Source organism: Protopterus annectens, chromosome 3.part0 (genome assembly GCF_019279795.1).
Source record: "Protopterus annectens isolate FY-2018-M chromosome 3.part0, PAN1.0, whole genome shotgun sequence".
Lineage (NCBI taxonomy): Eukaryota > Metazoa > Chordata > Ceratodontiformes > Protopteridae > Protopterus > Protopterus annectens.
Window position 1 is genome coordinate 917,609,103 of NC_056731.1, and position 27,296 is coordinate 917,636,398.

At 45.1% G+C, this 27,296-nt stretch overlaps 1 protein-coding gene across 2 annotated transcripts in view; it reads right to left on the reverse strand.

Moving 5' to 3' along the window:
• The window catches only part of USP14 (ubiquitin specific peptidase 14), a 1,988,776-nt gene that overhangs the window by 979,214 nt on the left and 982,266 nt on the right, over window positions 1–27,296 (reverse strand). For both annotated transcript variants that reach the window (XM_044065241.1, XM_044065240.1), the window contains exon 9: window positions 458–534. In XM_044065241.1, the coding sequence (XP_043921176.1) occupies window positions 458–534 (77 nt within the window). The remainder of the gene's footprint in view (window positions 1–457; window positions 535–27,296) is intronic.

Below are 27,296 nucleotides of genomic sequence, written 5' to 3' on the forward strand. Positions count from 1 at the left end.
AAATGTTAGCCAAAACAATGTAAATAAACCAAATAGACAAACCTGTGGGCTGTCAAAAGACTCCTTTATACAGCTAAATAAAGTATGATTACTGATGTTGAGAACATAAAACACATGCACTATAAACATTTTTTAAAGTAATTTCACGCGATAAGAAATGAATACCCTTAACACTGTCAATGGCTGCAAACTGCAGCATAAGAGCATTAACTGAAATTAGACTAAAGCGGAATAGAAACTAAGCTAAAGAGGATCATTTGCACTTTTTATACCACCAAGTGAAAAGACAATAATTAAAAAAAAAGTTTTACAATAATATAACCTGCACTAAAGTAGATAATCTTAGGAACTACTGCTCTAGAATGTGCTACAGAAAGGCATAAGCATTGTTACAACCTGCTGACCACAACAACATGAAGGAAGATCCAACTTAATTTTCATTTAAACAGAAGGATACGAAGTTTCAAATTCTATTCCAAAAAATTGATCAATAAAACTCTTTTTTACAGAAGCAGCAGATGTTGCAGAATCCATCTGAAAGAGAAAAAAGTTTAAATAAAAATGCAAAAATGAAACAAATCTAAATATACAAAACTTACTACAATCTATTAGTTTATAAAGTATAACACTGTGTAAAAATGATTTAGCTATACAATCTAAACACAAAATAAGAAATAAAGTCCCCTTGGTTCATCTAGTCTGCCCATTTTCTTGTTGGGCAACATCACACAATTTGCATTTCATTAGAACTTCACTTCTACCAAGCATTACTGAAATCAACAGTTTTTGATTACACAACCTCCTCAAAAAGATACCCCCATACATTTAAAATCCTTCCTGTGGAAAAAAATATTTCTTAACACCTGAGCCATTCACCCTCCACTTTTGTTCTTTTACATCTCATCTGGAAGAAACTGCTCTGCCAGATTTTAATTACCATAAAGTATTAAACTTTTCCATGTTGTCCCCATCTCATCCTGCTTAAACAATTTCATAACTGCACCTATCTCATCTTGTCTTTCGTCTAGGGTATACAGATAAGTAACTTTAGGCTCACACCATCTGCATTCTAATGATGGTATTGTAAATGTTTTATTTTTATAACACTGCATTCCATTAATGTACATGCAGACATGGGTCTCCTAAGCAGTACTCTAGATATGGTCATAACTGTCTGTACAAAAAAGAATGACTTCCTCATTTACTATCAGTGATGTCTCATCATACAAAATCCTAGTAAATCCCTTGAGCCTTCCTCCTTAACATCGTCTCACCGGATGCCAACTTTACATAATGAAATACAACTACATGAGGTCCCTTTTTATTTGCACTGCTGTCACTATCTTGAGTCACAGTTAAGTAACATTACTTTGGGTTTATAGTTATACAGGGGTATCACCTTGCACTTTACTGTACCCATTACCAAGTTGCCATATCTTGCATATCTCACCATATGAAGCATATAATTCTCAAACCCAGTCATCTTCTGTACTGCTCCTGTTACAGATGTCTGTGGGTCAGACTTGGAAAGTTCTCACTGTAAGTGACCACTAACACCGAAAGCAGGAGTTTTGGAATACAGCCCCTGCTGTAAATCTGTTTACAGATGGGCCTTAGACTAAAGTAAGTCACTTACATTGACAGCAAGTCTTTAGGAATCAGGTCAGACTTGCACTGAGAGTAACTCTTTTGCAATCTGTCCCTGTGTCACATACACATACATACATAAATACAAATATTTTAAGCATGAACATTAATGCTCTTCTAGCCTGCCAATATACCAAAAAAAGAAGTTATGTACCTATCATAATGTTCCATGTTAGATGTCCTTCATCTCTCCTTTCTTCTTGCTGGGTGGGTTCAGAGCCGATCCTCGGCTCCAACTCGGCCACTTACTATAGTTCGAGAGCTCTTTACTGGTTTGAGGCTACTCCTTAACCCAGAATGCTCAGCGTCAGCTATCCAGATCTCGTTTGAGATAGCTCACACTAGACATCATCATAGAAGATGATCCATTATTAAACCTGGATATACAGTTAATTGTCATGGTTTGCTTGGGAAGCAACTAACAACAAAACAAATTAGCCAGTGAAACCATTAAGAAACTCCTCTCAATCCTCGAGGCAGGGGGAAGGAGGGAGGGACGCAAGAAGGAAGGCGAGATGAAGGACAACTAACATGGAACGTTATGGTAGATACATAACTTCTTTAAGTTGTCCAATCTAACCTTCATTCTTGCTGGATGGGACAGCATCCCTAGCACCTCAATCCTGGGTGGCTCATTGGAACAGACTCTTCAGAACCGTGGAACCAAAGGAAGCCCTGCCCCAGAAGACCACATCTACTTTGTAATGAAAAATGAATGTATGAGGATCTGCCCAAGTAGCTGCTGCACAAATTGAATCTATGGGCAATCTAGATTGAAATGCTACCAAAGTAGCTACTGACCTGGTTGAATGACCTTTGGGTTTTGCTGGAAGATCTTTTTGTCGCAAATGATAGGTATGGACAATGGTGTCTGATAACCATTTTGAAAAGGTTACTTTAAAAACTGGAAGACCATTGTTGTTAGCAAATGAAAGGAACTGATCTGAGTTTCTCATCTCTTTAATTCTATGGAGATAGAAACGCAGTTGTCTATGCACATCCAGTTTGGTGTAATCTGTATTCTGCCTTGTTGGAATGATTACGGAAAAAGACAGGAAGTTCAATGGACGGATTCAAATTGTGTTCTGAACAAACTTTAGGTAGAAAAGATGGGTTGTTTCTCAGAGAAACTCTGTGAAAAACTAGGTATTTAGGGTGAACACGTAGTGCATGAAGTTCTGAAACACGTCTGGCAGAAGTAATAGCAACTAGGAAGAGAGTTTTCCAAGAGAGAAATTTCAAAGAACATGATGCTGCTGGGTTCAAAGAGTGGCAGTATCAAGGAGGCCAGTATCAAATTGAGATCCCAAGGTGGAAGGGGCTCCTTCACTGGGGGTCTAAGTAGAGATGTACCTCTCATGAAGGCCTTACAGAGTTTGAGAGACATTATGCTCGAGTTAGAAACTCCGATGTGAAAATTTGAAATGGCAGCTAGTTGTACTCTGATGGTAGCAGCAGCTGCACCAGATTGAAACAGTTCTGCTAAGGAATCCAAAATCTTGTGTACAGAAGCTGTAAAACGATCTGGATTCTGCCCAGTAAGAGAATCTTTTCCATTTGATAGCATAAACTTTCCTTGTAGTTGTCTTATGGGAGGAAACAATAATATCACGCACTGCTGGGGAAATACTGGGGAGCCTGGCTAAGATTGGAAGTGGAGTAACCAAGCTGTGAGCTTGAGAGATTGGAGGGATTGGTGTAGCCCACCTGACTGAAGAATCAAGAGGTCCATTACTGGGTCCAGAATCCAAGGCTGGGCTAGTAGGTGGGGGTGAAGGAAAGGAAACCAAATCTGACAAGGCCAATAGGGGGAAATGAGGATCATCTTTCAACCCAACGATTTTGCTTTTGGAATTAGGGGAAAGGGGGGAAATGCATAAAGGAGTCCCTGAGGCCAATCGTGGACTACAGCGTCCCTGGGTGTCTGACCTGGAGTAGGAACAAGGGAGAAGTAGCTGCTGCATTTGTTGTAGAGGGGAGAGGCAAAGAGATCATAGCAAGGCTGGCCCAATTTGTGGAAAATAAGATCCACAATTTCCTGTTTCAGTGACCACTCATGAGGCATGAGGATAGCCCTGCTGAGCCTGTCTGCTATTATGTTGGATGTCCCAGAGATATGCGTTGCTGTCAGAAAACGGTGGGAGGAAATCGCCCATTGCCACAGTCTCAGGGCCTCTCGACACAAGGGGTAAGACCTGGTTCTGCCCTGATTGTTGATACCATACCACTGGCATCTTGTCCGTCTGTATTGCAATAGTCCTGGCAGGGAGAGAGTCTTGAAGAGTTTGCAATGCTAGGAGCACCGCTCTCATCTCCAGGACGTTGACGTGCAAGTGGTACTCCTGAAGTTGCCAAGTGCTTTGGACTGTCTTCCCTAGATAATGTGCCCCACCCTATCGTGGTCATTGTGGCAACCAGATGGGATTCCATGAAAGGTCTGCCCTGGGTCACTAGTGGGGAGATCATCCACCAGGAAAGGTGTCTTTTACAAGATTCCGTAATTAGCATCATGTGAGACATGGGTAATTCCTGGAAGGACCATTGTGTGAAAAGAAGCCACTGAAGGATTCTCATGTGAAAGCGTGCAAAGGGAACTAGAAGAATGGCTGCTGCCATGGACCCTAGAGCTTTAAGAACATATTTGACTTGAATTCTTCTGCTCCTCAGGAGAAGTGACACTTGCTGTCGATTAATGGAAACTCTTTCCTGAGGCAATTTTACATTTTTCTTGTATCTAGCTCTGCTCTTATGTATGTAATAGATTGACAGGGCAACAAGGCAGACTTTTCAAAGTTTATTGTGATGCCTAGATGAGCACAGGATGTGATGGTGTAATCACGTGCCTCTATAAGTTGTTGCCTGGTGGCAGCAATGAGGAACCAGTCGTTCAGATAAGGAAACACCTGGAATCCTAGATGTCTCAGGTGAGTCGCAACTACTGCCATGCATTTGGTGAACACCCTGGGGGCTGTGGTGAGACCAAAGGGCAAAGCTCTGAATTGGTAATGACTGGCCCCTATCCGGAAGCGTAGAAATCTCCTGGACTGTCTGCCCATTTTTATATGATAGTACGCGTCCTGAAGATCTATGGAGCACATCCAATTGTCCTGACCCAAAAAGGGGAGAATGGACTGCAGTGTTATCATCTGGAACTTTTCTTTTTGTACAGATTTGTTTAATCTGCTGATATCCAAAATTGGTCTCCAGTCCCCTGTCTTTCTGGGAACTAAAAAGAATCTTGAGTAAGTTTTGGATCCTACTTGTTTTGTGAGGACTTCCTTGATGGCTCTTTTTTTCTAGCAGTCTTGAAACTTCTGTGACTGCCTGATCCCTTAGATTGAGTGGAACATCTGGGATGGAGTTTTCTGAAACAAGAGGGGGTTGATGGAAGGGAATCTTGTAACCTCCAGATATAATGGATATTTCCCATTTGTCTTTTGTAATATTTTGCCAGGCAATTGGGTACAATGAAAGCCTTCCCCCGACTGCCTCCAGAGTTGAGCAGTCTGGCATACCTTTAGGGATGTTGATAGGGTTTGGAAGAGAACGTATCTCTGTCACCCTGATATTGCGGACCCCTCTGCCACGAGGGCGGCATCTGCCACTGTTATTGTTTCCCCCTCTACCCCTGGGGGAAAATTCACCACGTGCATCAGGCAAGGGTCCCTGGGATTTCTGAAACCACATCTTTCCACCCTTCTGACCCTTTGGGTATGGTCTGGTAGGAGTGGAAAAACAGACTCCCACATCAGAGAGTCTTGCCTTCCTGCTGGCACCTGGTAAGCGCGTCTTTCACCTGAGGCCCAAAGAGAAAAAGGAGCCATCAAAGGGGGCATTGGTGAAGGACACTCTGAAAAGGCTCCGCAAACTGACAAAGCCGCAGCCAAAAAAGTCTCCTAAGAGCCACTCCTGTTCCTGCAGCTCTGCTCGCTCCATCTGCTGCATATGAAATAAGCCTTATGGAAGAGTTGACTACTGAATTTAGAGTCGCCAGCTGGGTAGCTACCTTGGCTGAACCTCCCTCAGTTGTGGGATCTTGTAGGGTATCTCCAAGCTCTTTTAAGAGATCCCTCTGAAGCCTAGTAAAATGGCAAAGATAGTTCAGGGAGCTAAGGGAGAAGGTCGCTGATGAAAACAAAGTTATGTACTCACCATAACGTTCGATGTATGAAGTCCATCTCACCTTACATTCTTACCCGTGGGTTCGGAGCTGGACCTCGGCTCCGACTCGGCCATACTCTAGCTCGAAGTCTTCAACTGGCTCATGGCTAAGAGGTATCCCATCATGCAACAGGTCTATTCCCCAGAGCTTGTTTGCTGCAAGTGCACACACACTGAGAAGAACAACCCCCAAAAGAAAGGACTACTGACACCTAGAGACTATACCTCCAAGTCCTCCAGGAGGGGGTAGGAGGGAGGGTTAGTAAGAATGTAAGGTGAGATGGACTACATACATCAAACGTTATGGTGAGTACATAACTTTTGATGTTCTGTAGTCCAATCTCGCCTTCATTCTTACCCGTGGGACAGCATCCCTAGAACCTTGATCTTGGGAGGCTCAGTGAAAAATACTCTTGAGCACTGTGGAACCAAAGGAAGATCTGCTCTAGAGACCAGATCTAATTTGTAGTGACTAATAAAGGTATGAGACGAAGCCCATGTTGCTGCAGCACAAATATCATCCATAGACATCCTAGCAGTTGAGGTAGCCACAGATCGTGTAGAATGAGCCTTCACACTTTAAAGGGTCATTCTTTGCCATTGGAAGCATAAATAAATGAGATGCAATCGGAGATCCAGCGAGACAAGGTTACCTTAGAAACAGGAACCCCAAGTCTAGTGTCTGAAAATGAGACAAACATTTGATCTGATTTCCTGAAATCTTTTGTCGTATGTAAACAGAAACGCAATTGTCTATGAACATCTAGCTGATGAAACAAATTCTGCCTTGTTGGAGAATTCAGGAAAAAACACAGGCAACTCAATGAATTGGTTGATATTGACAACAGAGGCAACCTTTGGAACAAAGGAAGGACTGGTTCTTAAGGAGACCCTATCTTTGTGAAACACCAAATAAGGTGGCTTAATCGATAATGCCTGGAGTTCAGAGACCCACCTAGATGAAGTTATGGCTACCAAGAATACTGTCTTCCCTGACATGTAGCTGCGGGCTCAAAGGGAGTTGAGGTGAGCTTCTGTAATACAAAATTGAGGTCCCATGGCATTACTGGACCAAAGACTAGGTTGGAGTAACAATGTCCCTTTCAGAAAAGCCCTACAAAGCCTATGAGCCATAAAGTTGGGCTCATTAGCAATGTGAAAGGGAGAAATCGCTGCCAGTTGCACTTTAATGGTTGCTGCAGCTGACCCCTGACTGAACAGTTGAGAAAGAAATTCTAATATTGCCAAAATAGGCGCTGTATAAGGATCAATATGTCTCTCACGGGCCCAAATAGAAAATCTCTTCCACTTACTGGAATAAATCTTTCTGGTAGAAGGCTTGTGGGAAGATGATAGAATATGGACCACTTCAGGGGAAAAATCATGAAAGCCTGACTAAGGACGGAACTGGGGCAGCCAAGCTGTCAACTTGAGGGTCTGGATGGAGGGATGAAACTGTCCTGACATACGAGTCAGCAGATCCAGGGCTTGTCCATTAGATAGGGTTGAAGGAAGGGAAACCAAATCTGACGAGGCCAGTGTGGGGCAATGAGGATCATTTTGCTTCCCAAAGACTGTGCTTTCTGAATGACCTTTGATATCAGAGGTAACGGGTGGTAAGGCATAGAGAAGACCAGAGGGCCAATCGTGAACCAGAGCGTCCCTGGGTGTCTCCCCGTCTGGGGGGAATAAGGGTGAAGTAGCTGCTGCATTTGGCACTGAGGGGGCCGGCAAATAGATTGCAGCAAGGCTGACCCCCCATCTGTGGAATACCTTCTCCGCAACATAATTGTTCAGGGACCACTCGTGAGGCATTAGGATAGCTCTGCTCAGTCTGTCGGCAATCACGTAGGACTTCCCTGGTATATGCTTTGCAACTAGAAAGCGTTGGGAAGACACCGCCCACTGCCAAACTCAAAGTGCCTCTCTGCAAAGGGGGTATGATTTGGTTCCTCCCTGCTTGTTCAGATACCATACCACTGACATGTTGTCTGAGTGGATTGCAATTGTCCCTAGAGGGAGAAAGCTCTGAAGTGCTTGCAACGCCAATAGCACTGCTCTCATCTACAAGATATTGATATGCAAATGGGTCTCATGATCCTGCCACATGCCTTGGACTGTCCTGCCAAGATAATGCCCCCCCACCCGATCTGGGAGGCATCCGTGGTCACCGTGGCTACTGGAGAAGATGGAACAAAAGGCTTGCCCACACTGAGATTGCTGGCCTGAAGCCACCAGTGTAGATCCTGCTTGCATGTGTCCATAATCAGAATATAATGGGAGAGTGTAAGATGCTATAGTGACCAATGGGCGAAAAGCAGCCACTGAAGAACCCTCATGTGTAGTCTGGCAAGGGGAACTAGCATAATCGTGGCAGCCATGGTCCCCAATAACTTGAGGACCACATTTGCCTTGACCTTCCTCAATGGTAGTAAGGCGTAGACCTGCTGTTGTAGAGCCTGAATTTTCTCTTCTGGTAAGAAGGCCCTCATGAGCACCATATCTAGTTTGGCATCGATAAAAGTGACATGCTGTGAGGGCAACAAGGCAGATTTTTTTCCAATTTAGAGTAATTCCTAACCTTTGGCACAGTGTAATGGTGGCATCCCTGGTCTGTAACAGTAGATGCTTGGTGGTGGCAGAAAGAAGCCAGTCGTCCAGATATGGAAACACTTGGAATCGCTGACGTCTCAAGTGAGCCGTTACCACTGCCATGCATTTGGTGAACACCCTGGGGGCTGTGTTGAGACCAAAGGGCAGAGCGCGAAACTGAAAATGACTGGCTCCCAGCTGGAAGCGTAGATAACTTCAGTGCCCTGTCCATCTTTATATGGTAGTAAGCATCTTTGAGGTCTAACAGAGGGAGTATGGACTGTAAGGTGACCATGCGGAACTTGAGCTTTTGTACATGAAGGTTCAATCGGCTGAGATCCAAGATGGGCCTAAGGTCCCCTGTTCTTTTCGGCACCAAAAAGAATCTGGAGTAAGTCACTAATCCTACTTGGTCTGCGGGGACAGGCTGGATGGCTATCTTTGAAAGCAACATTTTTATTTCTAAAGTTACAGAATCCCTGTGACTGGGTGAAATGGCTGGGATTCTCTTGGTTGGTGGGGGAGGAGAAGAGAAGGGAATATGATAACCTCTGGAAATTATCTTTAATACCCACTTTGGGTGATGTCTTGCCAGGCTTCTGGGAATAAAGAAATGTGACCCCCGACCGACTCCAGAGAAGCACAGTTGGGCCTCCCTTCAGAAGCGCTGGTAGGGTAGGGAGAACCACGAAAGGAATCACTGTCCCCCTAGTTATGCGGGCCTCCTCTGTCTCTAGGGCAGCATCTACCTGAATTTCCACCCCCTTCCCTGCCTCTGGAGGGGGAATCACTCTGTGCGTCCTAAAATTCCTGAACCACATTTTCCCACCCTTCTGGCCCTTGGGGTAAGGTCTAGAAGGCATGGAAAAATGGACTCCCACGGCAGACAGGGTTTTTCCTTCCTGCTCGCACCTAGTCTTCACCTTGGTTCAAACAACGATGAACAGTCAAATGGGGCATTGGTGAACGTAAACTTGAAGGCCTCCACGAAATTGCACAGGCGCATCCAGCAGTGTCTCCTAAGAGACTCCAGAACCCGCTGCCCTACTCACTCCGTTGGCTGCGTATGAGATCAGCCTCATGGAGGAGTTGGGTAAGGGAATTTAGGGTAGACATCTGTGCACTGACCTTCTGTGCCACGGCATCAGAAATGTTACCCTGTAGAGAATCTCGTAGCTCTTTTAGGAGATCTCTCTGGAGCCTTGTAAAATGTGTCAAGTAGTTCAGCAACTGCAGTGTAAAGGTCGCTGAGATAAACACACGCTTCCCATACCTGTCCATAGCCCGGGACTCCTTGTTAAGTGGATGGACAGTAGACAAAGTTTCAGCAAGATCCTTCTTGGTGGCTGCTGCCATCACCATGGCATCTACTGGAACGCCTTTTGTTAGATATTCCTTGTCAGTGGGGGCGAACAAAAACTTATTGGGTCTCCTAGTGACCGGTTCCACAGTGTCAGGAGTTTCCCACACCTTTCGACAGACAAGATCTAGTAGCTCATCGAAAGGGGGAGAAACCCAAGAGGCGGAGGGTTGGGACCCAAAAGCCTTCAGGAACACAGACACCTCATTAGAAGGGGATTTGGAGGGCCAGCCGCCTCTCTGCTTCAAGATCTCAAGGATCTCTGAAAAAGAGATATCTTCAGAAGATGACTTGGGGGGACTCCTCTGACTCCTCGAAGTCGGTGTCTGACGTGAGAGACTCATCCGGGAAGTCGAGGTGTTTCTTCTTACACAATCTCTTTCTGGCAGACTCCTCAAGTAAAAACTCTGGGGAGACATCAGAAAGTTGGGACCACTCATGGAGGTATCCTGAGGCTTTGGGTCTCTGCTGTCCAGGGATAGAGGGTGATCCGAAACTGACACCGGTGCCGGAGAGGACAGAGTATCGGTGCTGTAGGATGCAGCTGACGACCTGGCCAGCATGCTCCTCATAACATCGAAGGCTGATCCCCCCGCTGCTCTGAAGGCTGACTAACTGTAGAGGATACAGTAGTAGCCCTCGGCGCCGAGGAGCTGAGGTCCGAAGCAGATGTCGGGTCCAAGCTCATTCGAGCCAAAGCACTGAGAGGAAGGCACGGAACTGATGAAGATCAATCAGAGCCCTTCCCTTCGGGTTCGACCAGAGAACCGTGGACCCTTTACCCCGTGGACGGAGCCGACAGGGTCAGAGTGGAAATCGGAACTTATGGGCTAGGTGCGGCTACTGGAACCAACCTAACAGCATCTGATGGAACCGACAAATCGGACTCCAAAGGCCAAGAAAGGCTCAGAGGAATAACAAAGGATAAAGAGGTCATAAGCCCCGGAGCCAACTGGGTCGGAGCCGAAATCAATTTGGCCAACACCGATGACTGAAACAGTTTCTTCACCACTCTATCAATGTCTTCATCGCAAAGGGTCCTCGAGGACCTGGAGGATATAGTTGCAGATACGATTTCCCTACAGAAGGGGACTTGCATGAAGGAGAAACTGGTCAAATAACTGGAGACCAACTCCGAACCAAAATTTCCGTGACCGGCTCCGAAAGGCTGGGAGCCGATACGTACTTAGTCAAGACACTACCTTCTGTCAGCATCGAAGGAAATGGAACTGGAGAAGGAGAAGCTGCTCTAGCAACTTTCACTGGTGGCTCCGAAGAAATAGACTGAGTCAGAGAGAGCTTCTTAGAAGTCTTTTTGTTCTTTTTGGCTGGAGAGGATAAGGCACTGGAAGGCTTACCCAAGTCTTCCTCAAAGGAGTGTTTAAAAGCAGTCCTTTCAAAATGAGCTTGTTCTTCCTCTCCTGTAGTAAATGGGTAATGAAAAAATGACAAAACAAGCAGGACTCCTGGAGGTGAATAGCCCCCAAGCAGTACATGCACACTGAGTGCCAATCAGTCAAAGACATTTTATTGTTGCATTCAACACACTTTTTAAAACCCAAAGGCCCGTGTTCCTTAGAATCCTTGGACATGCTGAATAAAGGAGAACACACACAGGTACAAAGCAATACGTACACACAGTGGACCCAACTACATGGGAAACTACAGCCTCTAACTAAAAACAGCCTAGTAACCGGCAGGAAAAAGACAACAGGGAGGACTAGGTTCTCTAACTTAAACAGGCCTAGCCCGGGCAAACAAAGGCAGGATAGCACCACTAGCCAGACATGACAACACTAATAAGCTAACAGAATGGAGCACCAAACCAAAGACCACACGGAAACTATGGGGAGGACTAGGTCCTCTAACTGAGATGGGCCTAGCCCGTGGGAAGAAAGGAAATGAACGGGATACCAAAACGGCCAATGAATAGGCCACAAAAACAGCAAGAGAAGCAAAACAAAGGCAGTATAACACCATTACCACACACACAGAGCTATGAAAATAACTTTTTTGAGCAACAAGTTAAACGTTTATAAAAAGTTTATAAACGGTATACTTAGCCACGGCCAAAAGCGAGACCACGTCTGAGTGTAACGAGCGGCAAACAAGATCTGGGGAATAGACTTGTTGCATGATGGGATACCTCTTAGCCATGAGCCAATTGAAGACTTCGAGCTAGAGTATGGCCAAGTTGGAGCTGAGATTCGGCTCAGAACCCATGGGTAAGAATGAAGGCAAGATTGGACTACTTAACATCATTCGCTTCCCATTTATATATCCATCGTACGAGAGTCTTTATTCGGTGGATGGACAGATGAGGTTTCAGCTAACTCTCTGTTTGTGGCTGCTGCTACCACCATGGCATCAACTGGAACACCTTTAGTCAGGAATTGTTTGTCTTCAGGAGCTGTGATAAATTTACTGAATCTCCTCGGGACAGGTTCCATGGAATTTGGAGCTGACCAAGCCTTTCAAGACACTACAGACATGAGTGGATCAAAAGACGGAGACATCCAGGAGGTGGAAGGTTGGGAACCAAATGCATCCATGTATACAGACTCATCCTGGAAGGGCTAGGGAAATCCAGCTACGCCTCTGCCTAAGAATCTCGAAGATATCCGAAAAGGAAACCTCTTCAGAGGGGGACCTTGGGGGACCCCTCCGATTCATCCAGGTCTGTATCTGAGGTGAGAACCTCAGGGGAGTCTTGGTGCTTCCTCTTGCACTTTTTCTTCCAGAAAACCTGCACAGAATGCTCTGGGGAGGTTTCGGAAGAAGAAGGTTCACCCAATGGGGTGCCCTGGGGCATAGGTTCCCTACGCTTTGGGGCTGGAGGAGGAGCAGAGGTTGTCACAGGTACCAAGGGGGACGGAACCGATGGTGAGGCAGTCTGTGGGGACAGAACTCTCCACATGACCTCAAAGGCATCACGGTCTCGACACAGAGGGCTCTGGCTCCAAAGAGACAGGAATCCCGTTCTGCGCCGAGGGCGACGGCTCCGTGGCCGATGTAGGAGCCGAGCTCAATTGAACCAACGATCCGAGAGGGAGAGCGGGGTCAGACAAGGGACTAATGCCACTTCCCTCCTCGGAGCCGAAGAGAGAGCTTCGGCGCCCAGATACCTCGATGGGAGGAAGAAAGTACAGTTTTGTACCTACCATAAATGTAGATGTCCGAACTGGATAGCATCTGCAGTCATAACAAATGGGTTGTCCTGTCGTCAGGCAGCCCTTCGGTCGGCCGGATTCCAAAGTCTGGGTCCGGCTTCGGCTGATGTCGCACTTCACCCGACGTCATCTCTGCTGGTCTTCGGGTATAAAGGCATCAGCCGACGCCATTTTCCTCAGTCTTTCTTGCCCCAGATGCCAGTTGCCCTCTTGGAAGGCTAAAATTTGGATAAATGCCAATGTTTCCAAAAAAGTAGAAGGCAAACACAAAAAATAAGCATGTATGTACATATATACAAACAAATACACCATAAGAGACCCCCCCCAGCTAGCTATTAGGAGGGTAAATACCCTAGGAGTACCACAGAGGGGAAGGAGGGTGGGTAATCCTGACTGCAGATGCTATCCAGTTCGGACATCTACATTTATGGTAGGTACAAAACTGTACTATGTCCTTCATGGATGCATCTGCAGTCATAACAAATGGGTAGAATACCATAGCCAAACTAGGGGTGGAGGAAGAAAAATTATGGTGTAGTTAGGATCCCTTGCAGTACAGCAGTGGCAAACCCTGCACGGGATCTAGAGTATAGAGGTAAATTATAATGCTTGGCAAATGTATGCACGGAGGTCCAAGTAGCCGCCTCGATAATGTCCTTGGTTGCCACTCCTCGTAAGAAAGCTGTGGTAGTGGCTGTAGCCCTTGTAGAATGAGGTCTTATGTTCTGTGGAATGGGTTTTCCATGGTAGGAGTAACAGAATCTTATGCAATTTCCTATCCATTTGGAGATTGTCTGTTTGGAAATTGCTTTTCCTTCCCTTCCTGTTGCATAGGCTACTAAAAGCTGGTCAGTTTTTCTGTTACTTTTGGTTCTGTCCAGGTAGTAGCGTAACTGTCTATGTACATCCAAGGTATGCAGCATTCTTTCCCCCCTGTTTTGTGGATTGGGAAAGAAGGTAGGTAGGTGGATTGCCTGGTTTAAAGACACTCTGGATACCACCTTAGGCATAAATGTAGGATTAGTTCTCATGGACACTCTATCTTGATGGAAGATTAGGAAGGGTTGCACTGCCATTAAGGCCTGTAGTTCCGAAACCCTCCTTGCTGAGGTAATTGCCAGTAGGAAAGCAGTTTTCCATGACAGGTGTTGCAGATCTGCTGTCGCTGCAGGTTCAAACGGAGGGAGTGTCAACTTTTCTAGCACAAAGTTCAAGTCCCATGCTGGTAATGGTGGTTTCCTAGGAGGTTTTACATTCTTGATCCCTCTGAGGAACTGCCTGAGTAGAGGATGCGAAAAGACAGGTGGAGCGAAGCTGTATTCTGCTGAAATAGCTGATGCATGTATCTTGATGGAGGAATAGGACAGGCCTGAATGTAGAAGCTCTGCCAAGTACTCCAGAATGTTAGCAATATCTATGTTCAGCACATCTTTTCCTCTTTCAGTACTCCAAATGACAAACCTTTTCCATTTTCCTGCATAGTTCCTTCTTATTGAAGGTCTGCGGGCCTCAAGGATAATGTCTTTAACCGTTTGGGAAAGGTCTGGGTTAGTTGCTGCTATGTGATGTTCCAGGCAGTCAGTTGCAAGGTTTTTAGGTTTGGATGCATGATGTTGTAGTTGTTCTGAGTTAACATCAAAGGCATCAGGGGTATTGACCACATTCTCTCCCGAGACATGCTCCTCAGCAATGGGTACCAGTGTTGTCTTGGCCAATTCGGGGCTATCAGGATTATCCTTGGACGTTCCTCTTTGATTTTCAGTAGTACCTTGTGCATCAAGGGAAGAGGTGGAAATGCATATGCTGTCAGGCCTTTCCAGCTGAAGGATAGAGAGTCCATCTTCCATGCAAGTGGGTGGAATGTCCTTGTGCAGAATTTTTTGAGCTGGTGGTTGAGTGGGGAAGCGAATAGATCTATTTGTGGCATTCCCCATTTCTTTGTGATGGACTTGAAGATGTCCGGGTGTAGCATCCATTCATGAGCATCCGAGGTGGTTCTGCTTAACATGTCTGCTAGGGTGTTCTCTTTCCCCGGCACAAATATTGCCTGTAACTGGATGTTGTAGCTGAGAGCCAGATTCCAAAGGTCCAAAGTCATTCTGCATAGGGGGTATGAATGAGTGCCTCCCTGTTTGTTGATGTACCACATGACTGTGGTGTTGTCTGTCCTTATCAAATGGCCTTTTTTGAGGAATGGTCTGAATTTTTGGATTGCCAGTTTTACTGCCAGCATTTCTTTTTGGTTTATGTGCAGGTGCAGTTGGTCTTGAGTCCACAGTCCTAGTATGCATTTGTCCAGCATGTGCGCCCCCCATCCTAGGTCTGAGGCGTCCGTTGTGATGGTTTGGCTTGCTCGAAAGTTGTGGAAGGGTAAGCCTGGGTTTGACTGGCATGCTTGAGCCCACCATAGGAACTCCTGTTTTAGGCATGGGATTAGTGGGATTTCTGTTTCTAGGCTGTGCCTGTGCTGAGACCATAAATTCTTTAGGTACCACTGTAGCTTTCTCATATGCAGTCTGGCATGTGGGACCAAGATTATGCATGATGCCATGAAGCCCAAGGCCTGCAGAACTTTTCTTGCTGTTAGTTTGTTCTGCTTTGTTAATGCCAAGAAGTAAAGAGGGAGTTCTTTTTTGTTTTCCTGCAGTTAGCAATGCCATTTGTTTTACTGTGTCCAATTCCGCCCAGGAATGTTCTTGTTTGGGATGGTATCAGCCTTGACTTTTGTAAATTGACTGTGTATCCCAGGGCTTGTAGCAAGTAAATGACCCTTTGTAAATCTGTTGTCAGCTTGCTTTTGTTGTCCGCTTGTAACAGGCAGTCGTCCAGGTATGGATAAATTTGGATTCCTGTAGTCTGCAGTGGCGATTACTGATGCCAGGCATTTTGTGAATACTCTGGGCAGTAGATAAGCCAAAGGGCAATGCTGAGAATTGATAATGCTCTGATCCTGCAAGAAATCTGAGGTATCTTCTGCAATTTTGTCGAATGGGGACGTGCAGGTATGCCTCCTTGAGATCTAGAGTTACCAGCCAACACTCCTTGCCCAGCATGGGAAGAAGTTGCTGTAGGGTCAGCATTTTGAATTTTGGGACAATGATGTATGTGTTTAAGACGGACAGGTCGAGAATAGGTCTCCAACTTTTCTCTTTTCTTGGTACTAGGAAGAGTCTGGAGTAGAATCCTTTGCCCTGTTCTGTTATTGGTACTCTTTCCACAGCTCTCATCTTTGTTAATTCCGCTATCTGCTGTAGAGCTTCTATTTTTTGATTTGGAGGTAGGTTTGGCATTCCTCTTTTTACTGGTAAGGTGTGGAAGTGGAACCGATAGCCTTGGTCTATGGTTTGTAAAATCCACTTGTCTTTTGTGATATAGTGCCAATTTTTCGAAAATAAGGCTAACTTTCCGCCTAATGGTGCTGCTATTTGCTCCCTGGTAGGCGGTGTCAGAGCCAAGTCACTGTGATTGTCCTGTTGCAGTGGCAGTGGTTGTGTCTGTGCCTCGGTTATTGCCTTGCCACTGTCGTCCTCTGTAGGCACCTCCTCTGGACTGATTTCTGCCTCTAGAGCGTCTATTCCTGCCCCTTTGGGATCTTGTGGAGTCAGGAAAGGACCAATTTTTGGCAGGCCAGTTCCTGCTAAACCTTGGGGGGTAAGAAATCTTTAACTGTTTGTACAGATTTTGCCTTTTCTTCCATTTTCTTCATTACTTGCTGGGCAGGTGTACCAAATAGATTGGCCTTATCCATAGGAGCATCTAATAGCTTTGCTTTAACATGATCCGGTAAGACCTGTTCTTTCAACCATGCATGCCTTCTTATCACTGTGCCAGTCATGGCTGATCTAAATGAAGCCTCCAGTGCATCATAGCCACATTTTAAGGAATGGTTACTAACCTGTTGGATGTTATTCACCATTTCTAATACAGATTTCTTATCTAAGGATTCATCAGAGGACAGTTTTTTATTTAACTGGTCAAGCATAAACTCTTGGTATTGGATCATATGAAACTGACAGTTTAAAGCTCTAGCTGAGAGAGTAGCAGAGGTGTAAACTTTTTTCCCCCATCTCTCTAAGGACCTGGATTCCCTTTCAGAAGGAATAGGGTTTTTTGCTGTGGTCGAGGCTACTGCCTTAGGCCCCTGGGATATAGTTTCGGGGTCTGCAAGTGGGGCCTTGTATAAGTGGTGATGAGTGTCTGGCACCCTGTAAAATCTATCTGGTTTGGCAGGGGCTGGAGGTAAAGAATCAGGAGCAGTGCAAACATCATTAAATGCATCATCCACAACAGGCAGTACAGGAGGTATAGCTAAGGGCCTATGTTGTGGTAAGTGCAGAAAAGTCCTAAGCCTTTTTCTTGAATCTGAGAAATCTTGTCCCTGCCATTGGAATTGTTCTCTCATGGCATGTAAGGTTTCCCCAAAGGAAACTTCCTCTGGTGGAGAGGCAGCTGGAATGGATTCTTCAGCATCGGAATCTTCATAAGTAGAAAAAGGAGCCTCTGGCTGGTCTGTAATGTCTGAGTCATCCGCAAAATCATCAGAGGACACTGGCTCGGGGGGCTCTGCTCTAGGTCTCTTTTCTGGAGGCTGAGAGGCCCTGTCTGGGTGAGATTGGGATCCCCTAATTAAGGATATTAAATCTTCTGCCAGAGTAAGCATTTGTAAACTTGAAGTGGGCCTGTGTGAGGGGGGCTTAACAGGCACTGATTTAGCAGATTTGGCTGCTTTAGCCCTGGCAAAGGCCTTAATAGACATGGCTGCAGGAGGCCTAGCAGCACCACGTGCTGGGGTAGAGACATCCAAAGGGATGGTGTCTGATAAATCACTAGGAACCACAGTTGTAGGCAAAATTTCTGAGGCCGATTCAACTAAGGTAGCAGGAGCCTCAGTAGTAGTCATGGATTCGCTGAAGATTGACCAGTTTTCTCGGTTTCGGAAACCGAGACACTGCGACTTGCTTAACCGTGGTTTCAGCGAAACCGCGGACCGCGAGTGTCGGTCTTTTCTTTGCGTTTTTAACAATTTGGGTAGTCGGAGGATCCGGCGGCATAATGTACGCAAACTCTGTGCGAAAAACTGTTCAGCAAACTCCGACCGGCGCCTAAGCGTTCATCGGTTGAAGGAAGCACAGGCGAACAGGCTGCTACGTCGTGGTCTGGGCCTAAGCAAGGCAAACAGTAAGAGTGGAAATCTTTATGAGGTATTTGTTTCCCACAAGTTAAACAGTTATTGACTTTTTCTGACATCGGCTGAGGCAAGAAAGAGTCCCCAACGGGGTACTTAGCTTTTAGAAGTCTTGAAGTAGTATTCGGTAGTAGTAATCTCTGGATCTGACCGACCGGCACTTGCGAACAGCTTCTGCTTGGCCACGCAAGAAAGACTGAGGAAAATGGCGTCGGCTGATGCCTTTATACCCGAAGACCAGCAGAGATGACGTCGGGTGAAGTGCGACATCAGCCGAAGCCGGACACAGACTTTGGAATCCGGCCGACCGAAGGGCTGCCTGACGACAGGACAACCCATTTGTTATGACTGCAGATGCATCCATGAAGGACATCTGAGGTAATCAGAGCCAACGTCAGAGCCGAAGAGGATTTCATCGTAGCCGAAGGAACCACTATCTCAGCGTCCATGGACTCCAGCTCAGAACTAAGCTATAGTCAGAGAAGGAATCGAAATCAAAGCGGATGGAGCCGAAGCCTGTTGAGCCAGGCTCAAAAGCATTTTAGCTAGGGCCTGTGACTTCAGCAACCTACTGATCACTCTCTCCACATCCTGATCCAATAACCTCGAGGATTGAGAGGAGTGGGAAGATGAGGGATGACTGGCTTTGTTCTGAAGTAAGGGTGATTGTGGCACTGAGTGAATCGGCTCCAAAGAAGGAGACCTAGCTCGTTTGTGGCTCTGAGGCGGCACCGAAGTAATAGTTGGAGCCGACGGAAGAGTAGTCTTGTCGGTGTTAGAGGGCACCGACACACTTGGTTTGCCAAGCTCAAAGGTCGGTTCCGAACATGGAGCCGACGGCTTGACTGGTTTCAAAGATTTCACTGGCTGAGATGCTTTAGCCAGAGAATCCTGTTTTAACAATCCACGGAGGATTAGCTTGTTTTTCCACTCCTACAGGATCCTTGGATTAAAGGCATGACAAATAGAGCAAGAGTCCTGCAGGTGCAGAGCCCCCCAAGCAGTAAACACAACTAATGTTACCCATCTGTCAGAGACATCTTCTGACAGCATGAGTCACACTTTTTAAAACCTGAGGTTTTAACTTCCTTAGACATTTTGAAGTACCAAAAAGACACACTACAATAATAAACTAAAATTATATTAATAAAGAGCTTAAAGGAGAGCCTCTAACTTAAACGGCTGTCCATAAAGGGGGGGGGGGACTTTCCAAGTTAAACGAGTTCAGGGAACAACAGAAGGCCTAGCGACTAAGGGGCAATGGCCAACACAGCACAAAAACACCACAAGGAGGAGTTAAGGGTTTACAATTAAAGAAACTTGCAAACTACTATAAGAGAGAAAAAATATATCAATTTTTCAAGCAAATTATTTGAATTTAAATAGAGAAAAAAGTAATACTAAGCCTGAGCTAGTATTGACGCAACCTCGCATCTAAAGCGGCAAACGAGATCTGGGTAGTTTATGCTGGGCATTCTGGGATAAGGGGTAAACTTGAGCCAGTAAAGAGCTCTCACGCTATAGTAAGTGGCAGAGTCAGAGCCGAAGATCTGCTCTGAACCCATCCAGCAAGAACGAAGGCGAGACTGGACAACTTAACATCAGTTGTTTCCATGATAAGTGTTCTTAAAACTATCTACACTAGTGCTTGCTTTAATGTAATTTGACAGTCTATATCATGCATCAGCTGCTCTCTCAGAGAACCAATTAGTACACTTCTCATTCCTATAGAATCATCTGCAGATGTTGTTGATGATTCTCTACTAGTACTTTTTGATAACCCCAAAAGGCATGCTCTCCCTTAATACAAGCAACCTAAAAGCCTCTGCATTCAGACAACAGCTTCACCCTGTTTAACGGACCCATATTGAACTTCTTCCACTGCAATAAACAATTGCATGTTACACCTCACTCATCCTGCACAGATGTTAGTAAGCACCAAAAATTCAAATTAATGAAAGAGAGTGCAAAGAAAGCAGGACTGTGGTTTCTATACAGACTACAACAGACCCATGCAATAAGAAATGTCAGGTAATGCAGTGACATTTGGCAAAGAATTTTATTTGACTGGCAATTTCAGTCAGTGAATTCTATATACATTGTTTACCATTTGGAGATGGTGAGAGATCAACCTGCCAAAGTAAACAATAATGGGAAGAAATAGGGTGGTGGTGGTGGTGGTGGGGGGGGGTCACCAAATGAACATGTACACCAGGACAGAAAATGTTGTCATTAAAAGAGATTCCTGCACTATTTTCATCACCCAGCATCCTTCCTTGTGGGTGGATGTATTTTATCTTGGAAAACTCATCCAATATAAATATAGAACCCCAGTTGAGGGTTGCTAGATTTTTTTGTTGCGTCATGCATAAATAAAAAGAAGATCAGTTAAAAACTTTGCAAATTCATTAGTTTTAACTTTTCACAGCAACATACATCTGAGAGGGTAAGGTCCACAACCAAGGTAGTATGCTTTTGCAGTTCTTCCCAGATTAGCATTGGCAAGGAGAATTTGATGTCAACAAGCAACATACTGTTAGGCTCACTTTCAAACTGCACTACGCTCCCTCAGAAGCAAACATACAATCTATTATATACAGCTTCATACTTTTTTAAAAATATTACACATTTAATAACAGTGCAGTACAACTTTTTTCACTATTACCTTTAAAAAATTGCTTGTATTTTTCTAATTTCGATATAGCTTTAGTACTACTCGGTTCACTTCTCATTCCACCCCCCCCCCCCCAATCACTATTCATTTCAAATGGGTCATTGCTCAGGTGCAACAAGAGGATGGGGGCTGTAGGAATGTTTAATGCAAAACGTGTTTTTACTGAACTACATTGAATGCTACTGTACTTTTTTTCCTTCTAGGTTTTTATTTTAGGTTTGTGGTTTTCATAGGCAGCTCTTTCCTTCTGAGGTAATACTAAGTTTAGCTCCGTTACTTCTTCCAACATTACCTTTTTATTTGTGACTGTCTGATTTTCATTATGTAGGGAGGGACTTCTTTCATGTTTGAAGAAAGTTTCAGGTGAAACACATTAACTGGGAAAAAGTACAGTTGTGTACACTTACCATAAATGTAGATGCTCAAGTGTATTCACTGTTGCAGTCATTACATTAGGGTTATCTGCTTGAAGTAGCCCTCAGTCGGCCTGATTATCAAAGTCTTGGGTCCTGTGTCGGTTGCTGTCCCTTCTTCCATGACGTCAGGTCGTCAGGGGTATAAAACATGCAGCCGAAGCCATTACATTAGTTTTTCTTGCCCCAGATGTCAGGTGCCCCCCTAATGGGAAGCAATTAAATCTATAAATACAAGCATATACCTCCAAGAAAAAAGCAAATACACCAAAAAGGTTTTAGAGCATAGCAAGTGAGAGTAGAGGTATAGCCAAAAGAAGAAAGGGGGCTGGAGGGCGGGCAACCAGGACTGCAACAGTGAATACACTCGAACATCTACATTTATGGTAAGTGTACACAACTGTACTACGTTCTTCGTGTTTCACTGTTGCAGTCATTACATTTGGGTAGATTCCCAAAGCTAAGGTTGGAGGAGGAATTTAAATAAAATAAGGACCAGCTATAAGGCCATGCAAGACTGCAGAGGCAAAACCAGCTCAGCATTTAGAGAAAATTGGCAAATGATCATGCTTAGTGAAAGTATGTACAGAACTCCAGGTAGCTGCTAGGATGTCCCTAGTAGGGACGCCCCTGAGAAAGGCTGTAGAGGTAGATGCAGCCCTTGCTGAATGGGGTCGGATGCCCTGTGGGATAGGTTTTCCATGGTGCTTATAGCAGAAATGAATGCAGTGGCCTATCCATTTTGAAATGGCTTGTTTTTTGAAATAGCTTTCCCCTCTGTCCCTGCAGCAAATGCCACCAGCAGTTCAGATTTCCTTTGAGGTTTAGTCCTGTCCAAGTAGAATCTAAGCTGTCTGTGCACATCTAAAGAGTGCAGTATCCATTCCCCTTTGTTCTGTGGCTTGGAAAGAAGGTAGTCAAATAAATGGACTGATTAAGAGCCACACTGGATACCACCTTCGGCATGAAGGAGGGATTGGTTCTGAGGGACACCCTGTCCTCCTGAAAGATGATGAAAGGTTCCACTGCGACAAGAGCCTGTAATTCAGATACCCTTCTTGCAGAAGTGATTGCTAAAAGGAAAGCTGTTTTCCAGGAAAGAAATTTTAAATCTGCAGTAGCAGCTGGCTCGAAAGGAGGAAGAGTGAGTTTCTCCAAAGACAAAGTTAAGATCCCAGGCTGGAGTTGGAGCTCTCCTGGGTGGCCTTAAATTTTTGGCCCCTCTGAGGAACTGCCTGAGCAGTGGGTGAGAGAAGAGGGGAGCCTCTGTGCTATAATGAGCTGAAATGACTGAGGCATGAATTTTGATGGAGGAAAAAGACAAGCCCTTATGAAGCATCTCAGTCACGTACTGTAGAATCTGAGGTAAATTGGGCATGGCTGTGTTCATTCCTTGAGATTTGTTCCAGGCACAGAATCTTTTCCATTTTCCAGCATAAGATTTTCTAGTACTACGCCTCCTTGCCTCTAAAATGATATCCATCACTGATTTACTGAGGGATGGTGAAAGAGAGATTAGGTAATTAGCCAGGCTGCTAGGTTCAGGGTTTGCAGCTGAGGGTGCAGAATCTGGTTCTCCTGCTGAGACAACAGGGAAGGAATTTGAGGCAGGTGCCATGCAGCCAAGCATAACACACTGCGCAAGAGTGGGTACCAGTGTTGACGAGGCCAGTATGATGCAATTAAAATCATCCTTGGCTTGTCCTGTTTGAGCTTTAGTAGTACCTTGGAGAGCAGAGGCAGAGGAGGAAAGGCGTAAACTGATAAGTTTTTCCAGCTGAAGGATAGAGCATCCACTTTCCAAGCTAGCTTGTGGGGAATCCTTGTGCAAAATTTTTCCAGTTGATGGTGCTGGGGGGAAGCACAGACAGGTCTATATCTGGGCTCCCCCATTTGCTTGTCAACATGTTGAAATCATTGGTTCCAGTTTCCACTTGTGTGGGTCCATGAGGTTTCTGCTTAGTCCATCTGCCAGTGTATTTAGTTTTCTTGGCAGGAATTGAGCTTGTAGATTCACTTGGTAGCTCAAGGCTATGTTCCACAATGCCATGGCTAGATAGCAGAGGGGGTAAGAATGTGTACCCCCCCTGCTTGTTTATGTATCACATGACAGTGGTGTTGTCCGTCTTTACCATTAGTTGTCTTGGAAGAATGTGGTCCTGAAGGCTGTCAGAGCATTCTGTACAGCTAACATTTCCTTTTGATTTATGTGCAGGTGCATTTGACTTGGGTTCCATTTGTCCTGACTGCACTTCCCTGCCAGGTGAGCCCCCCATGCATAGTCTGATGCGTCTGTTAAGATTTGGGCAGCAGGGGTTAATGTGAATGGTAGTCCCCTATTTTGGTGGCAGGCCTCTGCCCACCAAAGGATCTCTAGGAGTAGGCAAGGTATGATAGGAATCCTTGCTTCTAGATCCTGTGAATGTTGACACCATAGGCTTTTGAGATACCATTGTAGTTTCCTCATATGCATCCTTGCACATGGAATTAGAAGAATACAGGAGGCCATGAACCCCAAGGCTTGCAGTTTTTACCTTGCAGATAGCTGGGTTTTTGTGGCCACTTGTTTGAAGTAAGTTGTCAAATGAATCCGTGTCTCTGGCATGAGGAAAGCCAACTGGGAAGTTGTATTCAAGCTTGCTCCCTGGAATATAATTTGTTGGCAGGGTACCAGGTGGGCCAGATGATTCAAAAGAATGTCCTTGCTTTCTGCCTGAATTAGACAATCATTCAGGTATGGGTATACTTGAATATTTCTTTGCCTGCAAAATGCAATAACTGGAGATAGGCACTTTGTGAATACCCTGGGCGCAGTAGATAAGCCAAAGGGCAGTGCAGAGAACTGATAGTGCATGTAGCCTGCTTTAAAACGTAGGTATCTTCTGCAAGAGTCCCTGATAGGGATGTGCAGGTATGCTTCTTTTAAGTCCAGTGTTGCCAACCATGCATCCTTGCCTAGCATAGGAAGCAGCTGGTAAAGAGTCAGCATTTTGAATTTTGGAATCACCAGAAAGGTGTTAAGAATAGAAAGGTCCAGGATAGGATGCCATGTACTGCCTTTTCTGGGTACCAGGAAAAGTCTTGAATAGAAACCTTGTTCCTTTTCCTGTTCTGGTACCAACTGAATAGCCCCCATGTTTAAAAGAGAGAGGAGAGTACTTGATTTTGGGACTCTGCCCACTGATTTGGGGGTAGATCTGGCCACCTGCTTGGTGTTGGTAACGTGTGGAAATGAAATCTGTATCCTTGGGACACTATTTAAAACCCATTTGTCCTAGGTAATGAGTTCCCAGTTTTTGGCCTGAAGACCAATCTTTCCGCCTAAAGAAGCATTCAGTTGGGAAGTGCTTGGAAGTTTTAAAAGCAAGTCATTGAGACAGTTTTCCATATGGGGAGTCTTACTACTCCCAAGTTTGGGTGCGGAAATCCCCCACTGCCTAGTCTTATGTGCTCCTTAGGACTGAAACCTGGGGTTTCTGCTGTGTCTGGGTTTGGCTTGAGAAGACCTGGAAAGGACCAATTTTTAGAGGGCCAGTGCCTACTAAATCTAGGAGGCTGAACTTGTAAGAAATCTTTAACAGTTTGCATAGATTTTGCTTTATCTTCCATCTTTTTAAGAACTTCCTCAGCCTTGTTGCCAGACAGGCGGCCCTGATTTAAGGGAGTATCCAACAACTTAGCTTTAACATGATCAGGCAAACCTTGCTCCTTAATCCAAGCATAGCTTCGAAGCACAGACCCAGTAGCAGCAGCCCTGCAAGACGCCTCTAATGAATCAAATCCACATTGCAAAGTATATTTTCCAACTTGTTCAGCAGAATGCATTAAATCCTGTAATTCTTTACTTTCAGCACAGTCTGGAATTAACATCATTTTCTGTTTAAGCAATCCAATAACATGTTGTTGATACTTTAACATATGAAACTGACAGTTTAAAGCCCTAATGGCCAAGGTTGCAGAAGTGTAAACTTTCTTACCCCATCTATCCAGCGCCCCTGGAGTCTCTATCAGAGGGGGTAGGATTTTTGAGCCTTAAAGCCCTTCGGTCCCTGTGAAATAGTCTCTGGATCCGCAATATGATTTTTAAAAAGGAACTTGTGAGAATCAGGAACCCTGTAATATGTCAGGTTTTCTGGGAGCAGGAGGCAAAGAATCAGGGGCCAAACTAGATTCTGAAAAGGCATCATCAACAATGTCCAGTACAGGAAGTATAGCTAAAGGCCTATGCTGAAGCAGGAGTAAGAAATTCCTCAGCCTCTTTTTTTGAATCAGAAAAATCCTGGCTTTCTCAGTGGAAATGCTCCCTTAGAGTATGTAAGGTTTCACCAAAAGAAAAATCCTCTGCAGGGGAAGCAGATCGAAGAGAGTCCTCTGCATCAGAATCCTCATAAGTAGATAAGGGTAAATCCATATCATCAGAAGAATCAGAAAAATCAGAATCCAGTTCAGAATATTCATAAACAAATTCAGTCCTAGGTCTCTTAGAAGGGGTAAGTTGGCTTCCCCTGATTAGAGTTATAAGATCTAAAGCCATTCTTATCATTTGTTTTTTAGGCATAGAGGCCTGAGCATCGTTTGCTTAGGCAAGGTTTGAGATTTTGGCCTAAATGAAGGAGGTGTGGGTTTAATATGCAAGTCCATAGGCCTGAATATACCTTCAGAAGCCGATGCCTGCACAGCGGCTCCGGACCCATTCAAGGTAGAGACATCCGCAGGTTCCACAGCTGGAAGAATCTCGCGGCATACCGGACTCCAAATGGGTCTCAGTAGAGGCCTACGAGTCAGAAGTAGCGGGTATCAGGGGCTGCGAAAGCACCTCACTGAGCACCGGCGAACTGGTGACTGGCTTAGGAGAAGCATCGGCAGCTTTGGACCGTGGCGGCCTGTCTCTGTCTTTATCTTTGCGTTTTCTCAGAATCCCGGTAGTCGGATGGCTAACCAATGACATTTCTGGATAATTAAACAGAGAACCGAAATATCCAGAAGCGAAAATATACCGATGACGGACAGTGCGCTGATTAAATAAAGCACAAAACCAACAACAAGGTATGTCGTGGTCAGGGCCTAGGTAAGGAATACAGTACGAATTAAAATCTTTGTGAGGTATTTGCTTTCCACAAGTAATGCAATTAACCTTTACCGACATCTGTAAGGAGCAAGAAAAAGTTTCCCCAATGGGGTACTTGGCTTTAGTTGAAGACTTTGGTTCTGAAACTCGAAAACGAAAATTTCTGAAGTTGGCCTACCGGCACTTGCGAACTGCTTCTGCTTCAGGCACTGCACGGCAAGAAAGACTGATGCAATGGCATCGGCTGCATGTCTTATACCCCTGACAACCAGACACAGGACCCAAGACTTTGTTAATCAAGCCGACTGAGGGCTACTGCAAGCAGAAAACCCTAATGTAATGACTGCAACAGTGAAACACGAAGAACATCTACTCATGTACCAACACCTTTGCCCAATGGTTCTTGGAATTCATAAATTCCAACGCCTTGGATCAACTAATCCATTGTCCCACCAGGAGCTCCAATATCCTAGACCTGGTCATTACCAACATGGGAAATCGATGCTCCACACCTATGGTCACCCCCTCGTTGGTTAGGTCAGATCATAAGCTAATCACCCTTAACATCCACATCCCATCCCCACCCTCCTACCCCCAGTAAGGAAACCTCCATAAAAAAATTCTCCAAAGCCAACTTCATGCTACTCAAGTCAGAAGTGACAAACGTCACGTCACCCATGCAGATGGGTACTGAAAGTTCAACTGCTGCGTCCTACACTAAGGCACTGTACGAGCACATCCACTCATGCATGAATCATGCCATCCCAAATAGAAACAAGATGCTCTCCTCCAAAAAAATGAAGCCAATCTGGTGGTCCCCTGCTATAAACAAACTTTACAACAAAAGGAATAAACTTGTTGCAGAAGAGAGGAAAATCCCAGGATGCAAAAAACTTCCTTACCAGCCTCAGTAAGAAGCTGAGATCTCTCATAAAATTCTCCAAAGCTAGTTACGAAAACAAAACTGCCAAAGATTCCAAAGACAACCACAAGGCATTCTATAACTATGTCAAGAATCTAAATGGC